Source organism: Eptatretus burgeri, chromosome 7, assembly GCF_056783735.1.
Source record: "Eptatretus burgeri isolate ZD-2024b chromosome 7, Ebu_testis_v1, whole genome shotgun sequence".
Lineage (NCBI taxonomy): Eukaryota > Metazoa > Chordata > Myxini > Myxiniformes > Myxinidae > Eptatretus > Eptatretus burgeri.
In genome coordinates, this window is record NC_140967.1 from 86,824,308 (window position 1) to 86,839,571 (window position 15,264).

At 42.4% G+C, this 15,264-nt stretch overlaps 1 protein-coding gene across 6 annotated transcripts in view; it reads right to left on the reverse strand.

Moving 5' to 3' along the window:
* Positions 1 to 15,264, reverse strand: part of LOC147023685 (uncharacterized) — a 77,316-nt gene that overhangs the window by 14,844 nt on the left and 47,208 nt on the right. For all 6 annotated transcript variants that reach the window (XR_015060334.1, XM_085889418.1, XM_085889417.1 and 3 more), the window contains 3 exons: positions 9,935 to 10,066; positions 7,808 to 7,887; positions 7,596 to 7,705 (listed from right to left, as the gene is read on the reverse strand). Coding sequence is in view for 5 of the 6 variants with exons in the window: in XM_085889418.1 (XP_085745544.1) it covers positions 7,596 to 7,705; positions 7,808 to 7,887; positions 9,935 to 10,066 (322 nt within the window). In the remaining variant the exon portion in view is untranslated. The remainder of the gene's footprint in view (positions 1 to 7,595; positions 7,706 to 7,807; positions 7,888 to 9,934; positions 10,067 to 15,264) is intronic.

A 15,264-nucleotide genomic window follows, 5' to 3' on the forward strand; every position in this document is an offset into this window, starting at 1 on the left:
TAACAATTGGGGTATTTATTAATAATAATGGGGAACGAGGGAAGCATGTAGAGCAGAACTATTCCGACTATACGAAATGCAATGCAAAGATTTACAGCACAGAAAGCACTTAACAATTTCCTACTTATTAGATGGGCCCACGGACACACGCGCGCGCGCGCACACACACACACACACACACACACACACACACACACACACACACACACACACACACACACACACACACACACACACACACACACACACCCAAGTAATGGTGGCTGAGGCCTTTAAGAACGGGCTCCAGCTCGGAGGCCAGGTGAGCTGAAACCCAGAGCCTATCTCGAACCTCTCCACCTTGTGTGGTCTTCAAGTTGTTTGGACCCGGGCACCAGCGAGAGTGAGCTGGACCCAATCGCGTGAGCCGCGATCCTTCCCGAGCTCCCGCAAATCCTCCCGCGCTTCTCAACACGTGCTGGTGAGACGAGGCGCCGATCCTTCCCGTCGATGTCTCGCTTCCCCAAGGAACCACCTCCAAGATGAGGTCGATGAGTCGCACCAAGCCGGGAACCAAACGGAGAACAAAGAGCTCCACGAACCAAGAAGAAGAAGAAGAAGAAGCCACCATTCGCAGCTCGAGCCGAGCAACCGGCTCAACTTTCTTCCAAAACAAAGCAGCTCTCCAAAAAGCCTACCGAGCCAAGCAGGACCCAAAGCTCTGCTGAACAACTCCTCTGCAGAAGCAAAAAGCTTCTGAAGGCCTCAACCCTAACCCAAGCAAAGCAGGACCCGACGGCCTGCTGAACGACGCAGCCCCACTCTGACGAAGCAAAAAGCTTACTACTCAAGAACAAAGAAAGGATCTCCCCTTATTCTCCTCCGCCCCCCCCCACGCCCAGCGTGACTCATGCCCTCATGATCCATCCCCCGCTCAACCACGGGTGGGAGGGAGTTGTTGACATGAATCACGGGACGGAAGGGCTCTTCTTCCTCTTCGCAGAAGAGGGGGAGGGACGTCTCCATTGTTCGCTCCCTAACTATTAAATCGATCCGCAGTGCATCTAATCGATTTCTGAACATTTAAACAATGGAAGGTGAGCTATCTAGGGAACAAGCACTTATCGACATAGCTGACTAAAGGAACCTGTATGTTGTGTGCGATCGAATTCCAAATTCGTAACAATATGTAAAAATACCCTGCGCAGACAGTAACCATCTCCGATTTTGAAAATTCCTCCTAGAATAAAAGTTATGACGTCAAAATATCTCCGCTAATGGAAATCGCCTAAAACATTATCTCCGAAACTAGGCAAGCTTTTTGAATTCTGTTTGTGGGAATCGAACAGGGCATTAGCAGAGATGAATTACCGCACATGTGATACATCACTATGACGTCATATCAATTTTTATGACACCATTCCTATTTTTTGACTTTTTTGTTTCATTTGTTTCACAGCCTACAGTTTTCATCGAAACTTCCTGAAACTTGGCATATATATGTAGAAAAACCCTGCGCAGACAGTAACAATCTCCGATTTTGAAAATTCCTCCAAGAAAAAAAGTTATGACGTCAAAATATCTCCGCTAATGGAAATCGCCTAAAATATTATCTCCGAAACTAGGCAAGCTTTTTGAATTCTGTTTGCGGGAATCGAACAGGGCATTAGCAGAGATGATTACCGTCCATATGATACATCACTATGACGTCATATCAATTTTTATGACATCATTCCTATTTTTTGACATTTTTTGTTTCACAACCCAGAGTTTTCATCAGATCTTTGTGAAACTTGCCTTGTATATGCAGAAAGCCCACACACAGGCAGTAACCATCTCCGATTTTGGGAATTCTTCCGAGAAAAATAGTTAACGTTATAATATTGCCGCTAATGGAAATTGCCTATACCATTATCTTCGAAACTAGTTTGTTTCACAGCCTACAGTTTTCATCGAAACTTCCTGAAACTTGGTGTATATATGTAAAAATACCCTGCGCAGACAGTAACCATCTCCGATTTTGGAAATTCTTCCTAGAAAAAAGTTAACGTCATAATATCGCCACTAATGGAAATCGCCTATACCATTATCTCCGAAACTAGGCAAGCTGTTTGAATTTTGTTTGCAGGAATCAAGCCGGGCATTAGCACAGATAATTTATCGCAAACCTGATGCATCACAATGACGTCATATTCGTTTTTATGACGTCATCATTAAGAGGACGAGGATCTTAGCTCATTCGAGCTTGTTATCTTTACTGGTGGTCTTGGGCGAGGTGGGGGTGGGATACAAATTCTCTATGTAAATGTGTATCGTGTGGCGCCACCTCAGGTGAGGGAGGGTATTACAAGTCTTCACTGTGTACAGTACAGTATTCCTGTCCCCATGTTTTCCAGTGCAGTGAGGTGTTCTGAATTATAAGCAGTCGGTATGTTTTTGCTTCATGCACATAACTTCATGGGTTTTTCTGCTTGTTATGATTGAAATAGACACATACATATGTATATCAAGCATGTTAACATTGAAATAAACATGTAAATACATTAAATACAGTGTAAACTAGAGGGCACTCGGTAGAGTGCATACCTCCGCCGTGTAATGCCTGATCCACGAGAACCACATCAGGCCCAATACATGTTTTAAATATCATGCTATGCAGGACTTTATCGTTTTTGGCCCTTTCTCTCAATGATGAAGAATCACTTGGAAAAGTAAATAATTCTAATATCCGGATCCAGATTCGGATCTTCACCACGATCGAATCAATTCATCTTTGCCACACACCCAACCAGTCCACCAAGTTTCATCCGAATCTGTCCACAACTTTTTGAGATATCCTGCAAACAAACAAAGACAGACAGACAGATAGACAGAAAGGGGTGAAAACATAACCCCCTTCACCTTCGGTGGCGAAGGTAATTAAACAAAAACGCAAGAGTTTTACCTTTTAAATTTATTACAACACAGCGAGGTGGGTGATGGTAAACACATTATGGACTCACACCGTACTCTGCCGTTAATAGAAATCACAAGACTTATCGTGGGATGATGCTGTTAAAGGGGGGAGGGTGCAATGGGGCGGGGTAAGGTTAAGCAGGGGAAGGTGATTCAGCGAATGGAAAAGCAGCATTGGCTTTACGACAAAGGTACCAGCAGAATTTCCACAACCCACAACGGACAACGGTAACACGATCCTTAAATCGCCTTACCTTGAACTACGATCTTCCCTGCTTAGGGACCAAGGTACGAGATGACATCATCTTCCGAATCAATGTTAAAAAAATAACTATTCTGTTATAAAACCCTTCGCTTCAATTTGTTTTCATGAGCTGTGCATGAGAATGTGTTTGAGAACGGGGGTTCGAATTCGGGTGTCGGAAATTAAGTGTTTGGCAATAAGGTTCGAATATGGAGTTGGAAAATGAATACGTATTTGGGAATGAGATTTGAAGGATAATGAAGAAGAGTACAAAGGGGAAGATTATACCGACAATCATTGACCCCATAATGGTGGCCTATACAGACGCCACATTTTCTCCTCGAGCCAACCGATGTAACAACTCGATCTTTTTGCCCAACGTCAAATCTTTCTCTGCCTTTTGGTGTAACTAACATTGTCCATCGCTTTACATTTGAGCTCATTAAAAACGGTGCGCGAGAAACTCCGCAAGGCTCGTAATGGAAGGCAATTGTTCACGCATGGGATGCAAACGATGACTCGTCTCAGTTCAAAAAAACCGCGATTGGTCAAAATGAAATCCCACGATAACGGAATCGGAATACAGTTGGTTGCCCGTGATTGGTATAAACCCACGATATTCGAACCCACCATATTGGAGGGTTTCCTGTATGTAGGAGAATTATGTGCCCAGACTGGGAATCAAACCCAGGTCCTCTGGTGAACCATACCAGTGCTCTGCCATCTGAGCTACCTGAGTGACCCACTGGCTGAGCACGCAATTCTCCCACATAAAGAAACACGACTCTCTTTCCACCACTTCTTCGTGGACTCTCACTGGCAACCATTGGGGTCTTCCCCCCTACGAGAAGGTCTTCCCCCCACGGGGGACCAAATCCATGTCCGCTATTATGACACCACAGGGGACATAATAACACAATTGTACAAATAAATATAAATACATATTATTACATAAATTATAAAAATATAAATTACTATGCCCCCTGTGGTGTAATAATAGCGGACATGGATTTGTTCCCCCATTGGGGGTGGGGGGTGGGGGTGGGGGGAGACCCTCTCGTAGGCAGGCCGTTGCTGCTCCAATGGTTGCCAGTGAGTGTCCCAGAAGCAGAGGTGGAAAGAGTGTCAATTCAATATGTGGGAAAATTGCGTGATCAGCCAGTGGGTCACTCAAATAACTCAGATGGCAGAGCACTGGTACGGTTCATCAGAGGACCTGGGTTTGATTCCCAGTCTGGGCACATAGTTTATATCTATAAACTATGCTATTTATATCTATATTGTGTAGATTTATTTTATTTACATGTTTATTTCAATTGTGGTGTGTATATTTCTGGTTGCTGTCGACCTTCCTCGATATATTTTCTTGAAGCTCAGGACTCCTCTTTTCCCATCGGTCCTTGATTTAAACTATTGTGGTTTTAACTATTATGGAATTTTCCAGGAATGTACCCCCACTATAATTAATGGTTTACTGTATTTTTCTTAAAATTGATCCTCATCATTTAAACATGAAAATCCGAGGTTTTGTTTCCAAATTTTTTTTGTCATACCATTGCACCTTTTGTTACACCATCTATTAAAAATAGTGCACACACGCACGATCCTTAGAGAGAAAAAAAATTGAGTAAAATTTATTTCAAATTAATCTGACCCGACTGGAAAATTATAACATAATGCCATTAAAAAAGTTGTACACAAGAGATTGCATCTTCATGCATATAAAGTGCAGATATTGCATCCTTTAGAACCAAGAACTTCCCCGGGAGATGGACATGGTGGTTAGTCCCTTGGCCTACACGGTCTCCCGATGTGACGCCCTTAGGCTTCCTGTTGTGAGGGTATGTCAAGGATTGTTTTACAAACCACTGTTGCTGGTGGCATTGAAACACTTCGTACAATGATAACCAATTGCATCAGCGGTGTGACGATGTTTTAGTTTTAATGGAAAATTTGTAATTTTGACCGATGACCATGACCCCCAAAACTTCGGACCCTATCGATCTTCACAAATATGCATTTTTCACTATAGGAATGGGGAGGATTATAAGTGACAAATAGAATAAGGTTCACTATAAGCTTAGTTTGAAGTAAATCGGATCATTATTGACGAAGTTATGAGCGAAAATCGATTTTGACGTTTTCGTGACCTGACCTTGACCTTTGACCGAATTGGACCCAAAAGATAATGGGGTCGTCCGAGGTTCATTACCCACCTGTGGATACAATTTGACAGTGTTTGAGCCAGCCGTTTTCCTGTAAAGTTGTATTTTCGTAACCATGTTTTAGTTTTAATGGAAAATTTGTAATTTTGACCGATGATCATGACCCCCAAAACTTCGGACCCTACCGATTTTCACAAATATGCACTTTTCACTATAGGAATTTGTAGGATTATAAGTGACAAATAGAATAAGGTTCACTATAAGCTTAGTTTGAAGTAAATCAGATCATTTTTGACGACGTTATGAGCGAAAAACGATTTTGATCTTTTCGTGACCTTGACCTTGACCTTTGATCCAATTGGACCCAAAAGTTAATGGGGTCGTCCAAGGTTCATTGCCCATCTGTGGATTAAATTTGATAGTGTTTGCTAAAGCCGTTTTGCCGTAAAGTTGCTAACAGACAGACAGACAAACAAGCCGGTAGGCGGACATGTGTAGTCGACTACCCAATATAACCTGATGCGATGGGCCCGTTCGATGGGGAATGACCTGAAGATTAAGCACAAGAAAATTCATGATTCTAGCTTCAAGGGTTAATGCTGCAGATTGTTTTTTCATTAAAATACCCCACATTTAGAGGTTTTTCGGCCGTTGCTAGGCAACGGAGGGGTCCATAGCAACGGTTTTTTCTCACACAACGAGGACATACCATGAACCGAACATACCAGTTTCATGTATATCTGACTCATAGTCTCTGAGATATAACAAACTTCGTTTTTTTATTGTTTTCGACCAGGGTTCATTCAAAGTCTATCTTCTCCGACAGTTTTCATAGGATCCGGCTGGAAATTTTTGACAATATGGCTGAATGTACTGCCCACAGTCGCTCGTGGCCCGATTTTTGGTTTTCAAAAAAATAATTTTTTTAATGATTTTTCAAAAATGTGAAAGTCCCGTTGCTAGGCAACAGTGGTGTCCATAGCAACGGTTCTCATTTGCACACAACTAGGTCATGGTATGAACCTACCAACCAAGTTTCATCGAAATCGCCATTGTATTAACTGAAATCGCCATTTTAAATACTGATGATAAGGGTAGAACAACAACAAAAAATTTCGAATTTTTTTTTTCCCACTGGATCGACTACCCAACAAACCGGACGATTACAATATCCCGCTCCCTCCCTCCGGGGGACGGGATAATAAAGCCTCATTCGATCTCTTTTGGTTTGGTTGTACGAAACATTTTAAACCGCACAGCTTGTACTTCGCTCCTAAGCCTAAAATACAATCTTCATACAATCCAAGGTAAGTTCATCCAATAAAATTTTTTGAATGAATCTATGTTATTAAACTCATTTTACCCACTTGGTTTGTTTATGAAAGCACCAGGTACATACAACTCAATCCATTCCTCATATAACCTCCCAATTCTGAGCTCTTCCAACCAGCGCAAGAATAAAAGGTTTCCCTTTTTTTGTTTTTACATCGTGATATTTTACCACGAGATTCTGCGAGTATAACCAGGGATTCACACTGTTTTTTTTTTTATTTGGTTCTCCAATGAGTACCAGCAGAAATGATTTCGTATTCACAAAAAAAAAAAAACATTTTAAAAGACGTCAGCTTAAAGCATGCACGTGTGCTTTCCCAAGCCCCACTCCGATTTTAAAGCGCCTCTCAGCTTGGTCTGCATCTTACTCCTCCGTACACAGTCTCTCAGGACGCCCTCTCCAGATGAGACTCTCATAGGCCGCTCTTTATTTTGTTCCAGACGCTCCTCTTCTTCCTCTTTGCTCACGTGTCCTCCTTCGATCATGTTTTTTTTCAAAAAAATCTTATAAGTTATGAACGACCTTCACAATTAAGATCAGTTCTCCATTCCACGAGTATCAGTGAGTTTGAGAAAGTTCATTGACATCCATATTAAAATGTATTTGACAAAGGAATTCAGAGACAAGGAAATTCTAATTTGCTATGACGGTGGAGATTTAAAATATCACACCAAGTTAGTGTGTGTGTGTGTGTGTGTGTGTGTGTGTGTGTGTGTGTGTGTGTGTGTGTGTGTGTGTGTGTGTGTGTGTGTGTGTGTGTGTGTGTGTGTGTGTGTGTGTGTGTGTGTGTGTGGTGATGATTGGAAGGTATTGAGAAGAAAGAAGTGAAAGAAATACATAATATGTGAATCTCAAAGGGTGTAAGTAAGGGAAAGAAGCATGGCCATTGTAACATACAAAATCCGTATTGAGCACTCACTTGCCAGTCTCAAATGTTGGTGCTTGCTCAGATAAGGGTTGCTTGACATAGTATTTCTCTTTCCAGTGAATCACAAGGCTTTGTGTTTTTATTTTGGTGCTTGGACTATCCTGGAGAGAGTGGCACAGAACACCACCGTCAACAACAACATTCAGACTGTGCAAGTATAATTAAAGGGAGACAAAAAGCATCACTAGTTCATCACAATTTACCATGTTGTTCGTCAGTTTATCCACAATATGGGGGATACGCATAGTGGTCCGGTTGTATTCGCCATCTTCCTCCTCCTTAGCTGAAACAACAGAAATGAAGATATTTAACAACAACAATAAAAAGACAGCTTTTCATTTTCTATTAAATATCTCAAGCTCATTGAGCTCATGCTTGTACAATTATTTCAAGAAAGAAGAAAACAATAGTACAACTGAGCAAATATAAATAGGATTTGGATGCACAGTCACATTATTATGAGAAAACAGTGGGAAATCAACAGAAAATCCAGTTTTAAAGAACTCGACCTCACTAACTCTCTTCAGACCAAGACAGAATCACAAACTGATCAAACACTTGGAATATATATTTTAATCCTGAGACCTCAATCCCTCTCGATCTCCCTCGATCTCTATCTTTGTGTACCAACCATCTGGCAAAACCCCACCACCCCAACCCCCCCCCCCAACTACTTCATTAACAATTCTCGAGGAAGTTCAGTCACTTAAACTCCTGGGTCTCACTATCAGCCAGAATCTTTCTTGAGTAAACCACATTTCAAAGTTTGCCTCCAAAGCCAGCCTCCTCCTTCACTCGGCATCCTCCGTCATAAAAAGTCCTTCTTTGGCAAACCTGAACTCCTATCCACCTACAAGGCTTTCATCCAATGCTTTGTGGAGTACTGCCCTCCCCTCTGGGCTCGCTCCCCTGCCTCACATCTTGCTCAACTTGGCTCCATGGAAAAAGGTGGCTTTCAAGATTACTGGAATCTCCCAGGATGATGAAGTTTAGTCTAAGGGCCAATCACTCTCTCATCACAGACAGATCAGTGGTCTCTTGTGTTCTACTGCATCCTTTCTGGTCTTGCACCCTCTGCTCTTTATGTGCCTTGTCCTCCCCCCCCCCCCCATGGCCAACCAGCACCACTCCTCCCTCCAGGTGTCTGCAGGGCACACACAGTCCACCATCAACCCCAATTCTGGTGAAACTCCCAAAATCCAAATTCTCTACTCACCTCCACTCATTCGTTCCTCTTATTTCCCCCACCTGTGTAACCAACTTCCACAATCTCATTGTTCCCTACAGGTCTTCAAGACAGCTGTTCACCACCATTTGTGATCATCCCCAATCCAAAACCATGATTTTTTTTCCTACACCTGTTAAACCACCGCCCTCCCCACCCACAAAATTTGCTTCTGTACGCATCTTGTTGACCCCTCCTTCTCCTCTACCCCTCATCCATACTGCATCCTTTGGTCGTCCGTCTCCGTCTATATTCTCATTCAGCCCTGCTGTTGACATTTCCTCATTCTCCTTTTGTTCCTTTTTTTTTGTTGCATCATGATCGACTATGTGCTCTTGCAGCTCTTCCATGAGTCTGGACTTTGTAGACAAAAAAACAAAAATATATAAAAAAGGCTTTTTTTTGTTTTAAATTACGGCATAGCATCACAGCAGTCACCAATTTACGTTACGGATTACGTTCCTAAATTCTGCGACGTTACTTGTATACGGTTTTCCCACATACATAGTGTTATGATGCGTTGTCAAGGGAAAATTTTTTGCTCACCCTAACATAACTTAAACTTCACTTAAGTACATATTCGACACAAAAATTAAACCAAATCAATAAAGGACATGATTGAAAAACAATGGAAGTACACAAATAGACAATTTAACGGTGCGGGCCGAGAGTGAAGGGACTCCCGGGAGGGAGATGCAAGCACTACGGTGGATCGTCTGAGCCGGCGAAGCGATGTGCCAGTACTCACTCACACCCGGCACCAAAATGGAGGTTTGGGTGGTCACCGTGCCAGACGTGGGAGTGCTTTCCATGCAGATGCTAATCATCCCGAACCCAGTCTGTTAATTAATGGATGATTAATATCTAAAGCCGTTTGCGATCAGGGAAACTCGAATCACTCAGAGTCCAAGTGACTTCATGTGCGTATTTAAAAAAAATCAGATGAACGGAAGTACTGTTCACTGCACTGAAAAATAATTAAAATAATTGAACTACGTTTTACCAGACCAGCGCAACTTAAATCGACTACTGTCCCATAACGTGTTAACGACGTTCTATGGAAACGAAGCAAATAGACTCGAAATAAATCGGTGACTTACTGTACCTCGTAAAGATGAGGTTTGGGAAGAGTTTGGATCGTTGTTTTTCTCATTTTGTGATCCGCTGCTTGTACCAGGACAATTCTGACTGCACCATCCGTACCAGCCGTCAACCGGTGTGCCCAAAACCGGCAGTTCTGTGGGTGCAACCGTATTGTCATACTTGCATCATCATTTGGCTCTGCAAATCCCATTTTGCACAATAAATAAATAAATAATAGAACAGAACAAAGACAGCATTTGGACCATTTACAACAAACTGTTCAAGAGAACCAATACTACGACAATATCACTTGAAATAGATGCTCTTTCATATAAATACAGTATATAACAAGAGCTCAAGTGAGCAAAATATATGCCCGAAGAAGGAAGGTATATACAGAATTGTGCTACTACATGGAAAACAGCAACCACTTTAGATGACGAACGTATGTCGCAACACACCGTCTCCATAGTCTGTACCTATGTACCAAATATGAAACGTGAAAGTTGAAAACTTTGGGAGTTAGAGTGCAGACAGGAACGGACAGACGGACGGACAGACGGACGACCGGTATCACATAATACGCCCCGATATATATATATATATATATATATATATATATATATATATATATATATACATATATATATATACATATATATATATATATATATATATATATATATATATATATATATATATATATATATATATATATATATATATCGCGTATAATGATAATAAAAAGTAATACTGCGAGAGAGGGTTCAGTTCATTGTGCATTTAAATATCAAAAAAATTGAATGGTGAAACACTCCCCCAGAATAATTACTGGTGCACATATAGTGACTGCCACACAAATATACTGGGATGATTAACTTGCACACGGATTACAAGAACAGTAATACGTGACAGACGAGTCAACAGCACGTGGCCATTAGATCTGGGATCCTCACACGATTTGCCATATGCTCAGAAAGGTACACCAAACAGGCCAACCACCAAAATATCAACTTCAACTGGGATCCATGCCTTCAATAAACCAGAATGGCACTCGTTAAAAGCCTGGTGTTGGCTTAACAGTTTGGTGGCCATCTTAAGATCCTCGGGTCTTGAGTTCAAGCCCCTGTCGTTCTGTTGAATTAACACCAGGTAGGGTGGACTCAGCCTGTCACCTTCCGAGGTTGGCAAAATGAGTACCAGTGTGCTAGTAACAGGGCATTGCATCAGCGACACAGACACACCCCCAGAAAATGATGCCACAAGCAGCCTTGTGCTACACACGGAGGAGGAGGAGGAGGAGGAGGCACTTCATAGAACGTATACCTCCACCAAGCTGAATGGTTTATGTTCTGTATCCCAATGATGGGCCAGATTTTTTTTTTTTGCATTGATGGCCATGTGTGCAATTTGCCAAATTTAATTTTTTTCCCATTGAGCGGTTTCAGAGAAACAGAGGTCCAAAGCTTTTCCTTTTTTCCAACATGGCTACGACACCATGTGACCTATGACATCATAATTATCATTAAAACAGTCCACGTGAGTAGTCACACCTCTGGTGAAAATTTTATGTCAATCGGACAAGCGGTTGCAGAGGAAACAGAGAAAATTATCATGGACAGACGGACGTACCTATGTACACTGACTGATGGACGGACAGACGCACAGACAGACAGAGACAGACAGACATAGACAGACAGGCAAATGGAAAACATTATGCCTCTGGTGACCGTCAGTGGAGGCATAATAAATAAGAGCAATAACCTTGGGTGCTCACCTGGTAGAATAATGATACTGAGGAAGTCAACGTGGGACGGAAGCAGCAAATGTACCAACGATATAGCAAATACCTATTTTGGTGAGAAACTCCCGCCCCCCCCCCCACCGGTAAACTCCACTAAACCCTGTTTATTATTATTATTTTTTTAATGGCGTGAACAAACTTTGGTACATCACCGGTGATGAAGGTTGTGGTCAAGTTTCATCAGAAGTGTGTGTGTAGTTTGAGAAACTAAGCAAAACCTATTTTTGGGGGCAATTCCCTCCCCACCCCACCGTACACCCCAATATATATATATATATATATATATATATATATATATATATATATATATATATATATATATATATATATATATATATATATATATATATAATTTTATAATTTTTTTTTTTAAATGGTCATGTGACACACATCTGGACATTTTGCAATCAGCACAAAAATAAGAAAACAATAACACACAAAGGAAAGCAAATCCTGGTAAACTACTATCTGCAAATTATATCAACAGAGCAATTGTAATTGTAGATGTCCATCGACCACTTTGTCATATGGGCTGTCTCGCTTGAGGACACCAACTATCCAGCTCAATGTGAAAGTGGAGCACATCCAATCCAGCCATCAGAAGACGCAGCAAATGCAGCAAGCCACAGACACTGACGCCATCCTAACCACACTCAGGAAAGTCATCCTGACCAGATGGTCGGAAAGGCTCCAAGATCTTCCCGGGGACCCGAGGCCATACTGGAATTATCGTGATCAGCCACGTGTTGAAAATGGTGTCACGTGGAAGGCGGGCCGGATCCTTATCCTTGCCAGTTTATAACATGAAATCCTCAGGAAGCTACATGAGGGCCACCTCAGTATCCTCAAAACTCAGCTAAGAGCAAGCAATTGCGTGTTGTGGCCCAAGGTGAATGAGGATATTGAGAAAGGGATCGGCTCCTGCCGCTTCGACCAGACCCATCAGCGTCGGCAATCGATGATCCCACAAGAAATCCTGACCAAGCCATGGAAAACACTGGCTGCAGCATACATATTCCACCGAGATCAGTGTTTCTCTAGGTGGGGCGCACGGCCCACCGGTGGGGCGTAGGAATATTTTGGTGGGGCATGAGGATTCAAAACTCTTTTTCAAGATCAAAGGAACCATGATGTGGCTGTCTGAGGAGAGCGAAAATAAATACCCAAACTCGACTACTTTGGCAAGGGAAGTATTGACAAATTTTCCATCATCTTATTTAGTCGAATGTGGATTTAGTGTTGTTACCGATTTTGCTGCAAGCTAAGAGAAATTCACTGGACATCACAAAACGTGGTGATTTAAGGCTGAAACTGACAAAATTGGTTCCTCAAATCAAACAAATCTGCAGCCAGCATCAAGGGCAGGGCTCCCATTGAAGTGATTAGCAATTGAATAAAATTTGCAATAAAATATTAATAAAGCCTTTTGAATACACATGTAGTATATATACTGTAGTGTCTTCAATCATGGTGGGGCGTACGACTTTTTTGAAAATCAAAGTGGGGCGTGGGACAAAAAAGGTTGAGAAACACTGACCAAGATGGACGTGACCACCACCTGCTCGCTGATGTGTACTCCAGGTTCCCTTTTGTTCGAAAACTTCCAACAGGGGCAACTAGCAATTATGTAATTGGCATCCTGCGGCTGGTATTTTCAGAGCATGGCATTCCAGATAATCTCATAAACGACAATGGAGGCCATTTTAGCAACGGTGCATTTACAAAATTTCAAATCAAACCACTACATAGAAAGCCAGATGCAAGCCATGGAGAACACTTTACACAAAAAAAGAAGCTCCCTGGAGCCGACCCACACATGGCTCTCCTCAATTTAAGGACTACTCCCACCACCAGCTACCTTGCATCACCTGCTGAGCTACTGAATAGGAGAAAAATTAAATCCAACCTGCCTACCAAGGTGGTGCCGAACCTGCCACCGAATTGTGACGCACACGAACGTCATCAAAACATCCCAGAAAGAATACTTCGACCGCCGGGCCGGACCCGATCTGGGACAACTTCAACCTGGCCAACGAGTACGGGTCCTCGAGGAGGCTGGGTGGTCCCACGCATGGGAACCAGCAGCTTTGTCCACCACCCACTTGGAGCCCTGATCATACGAAGCTGTCACAGGAAATGTCCTGAGGCGGAATCAGCGCCACATACGACCTGCTCCACAGACATAGCCAAGTCAGCCAGAGCCTGAGATGCTCCAGAATGCCCTCTGTGATAACAATGTGGACCGTGCCACTACCAAGAGACAACAGGGTGCTGACCAAGAATTTACAAGGAATTAAGGCAAAGGAGGAGGCCATTCGGCCCATCATGCCTGCACGACGCCAATACCAGATTTAATCAATCCGTGTGCAGCTTTTTTAACCTCCGCCATCGAAGATGGATGGAGGTTACTGTTTTCACCCCTTTCTGTTTGTTACTTACGAAATCTAAAGATTTCGTAAGTATATTGATGACTTCCGTTTCTGTTTGTTTGTTTGTGTGTTTGTTTGTTTGTGTGTTTGTTTGTGTGTTTTTTGTTTGTAGGCACGATAACTCGAGAACGTAAGAAGCTACCAATGTCAAATTACACCACGTAATTCAGGAGGGTGATGGCTAGTACCGATTCGATTTTGGTCAAAATCGGTCAAAGGTCAAGGTCACAGTGAGGTCAAACATCCAAAAAATAACTCGAGAACGGAAGAAGCTACCAATGTCAAATTACACCACGTGATTCAGGAGGGTGGTGGCTAGTGCTGATTAGATTTTGGTCAAAATCGGTCAAAGGTCAAGGTCACAGTGAGGTCAAACATCCAAACATTCGATTTTTGATGGTTAGGTACAGAATCATCGTAGAAACTTCTGGTTTGCGTCGCTACCTTCTCGAGAGACAGCTTTTATTAGACAAGGTCCGAGGTCAAGTTGACGATTTCATAAGTACCAGTCTATGACTGCTTGTTTGTTTGTTTCTTTGTGAACAGTATTACGGAAAAACTCCTTGACGGATTTCGACGAAACTTGGTGGAGGGGGTTAGGTCTGGTCCAAGGATCATGCCATTAGATTTTGGACTTGGTCCAAAATCCAATATGGCCGCTATGGCGGCCAATTTGAAAAAATATTTGATTTTTTTTTTTTGCATTTCTACATGTTTTAAGTGATTTCCAACAAAAAAACATGCCAAAATTATAATTGCGGCTGATTTTGGAACTTCAGGTGGATATACCCACGTAAAATCAATTTGTCTCAAGGAATCTAGTTATGACGAATGAATTGAGTATCTTCTTCTTCTTCAGCTTTCGGCTGCTCCCGTTAGGGGTCACCACAGCGGATCATCCATATGATCCGCATAGTGATTTGGCACATGTTTTACGCCGGATGACCTTCCTGACGCAACCCTGGTCACCTCTTACAACACAGGGATATGGTACACCTATTTTAACCGGGGTACACACCGGCCCAGTACACTGGTACTCATTTTGCCGACCTCGGAAGGATGACAGGCTGAGTCAACCCCCTGGAGTATTAATTCAATGGCCCAAGGGGGCTTGAACTC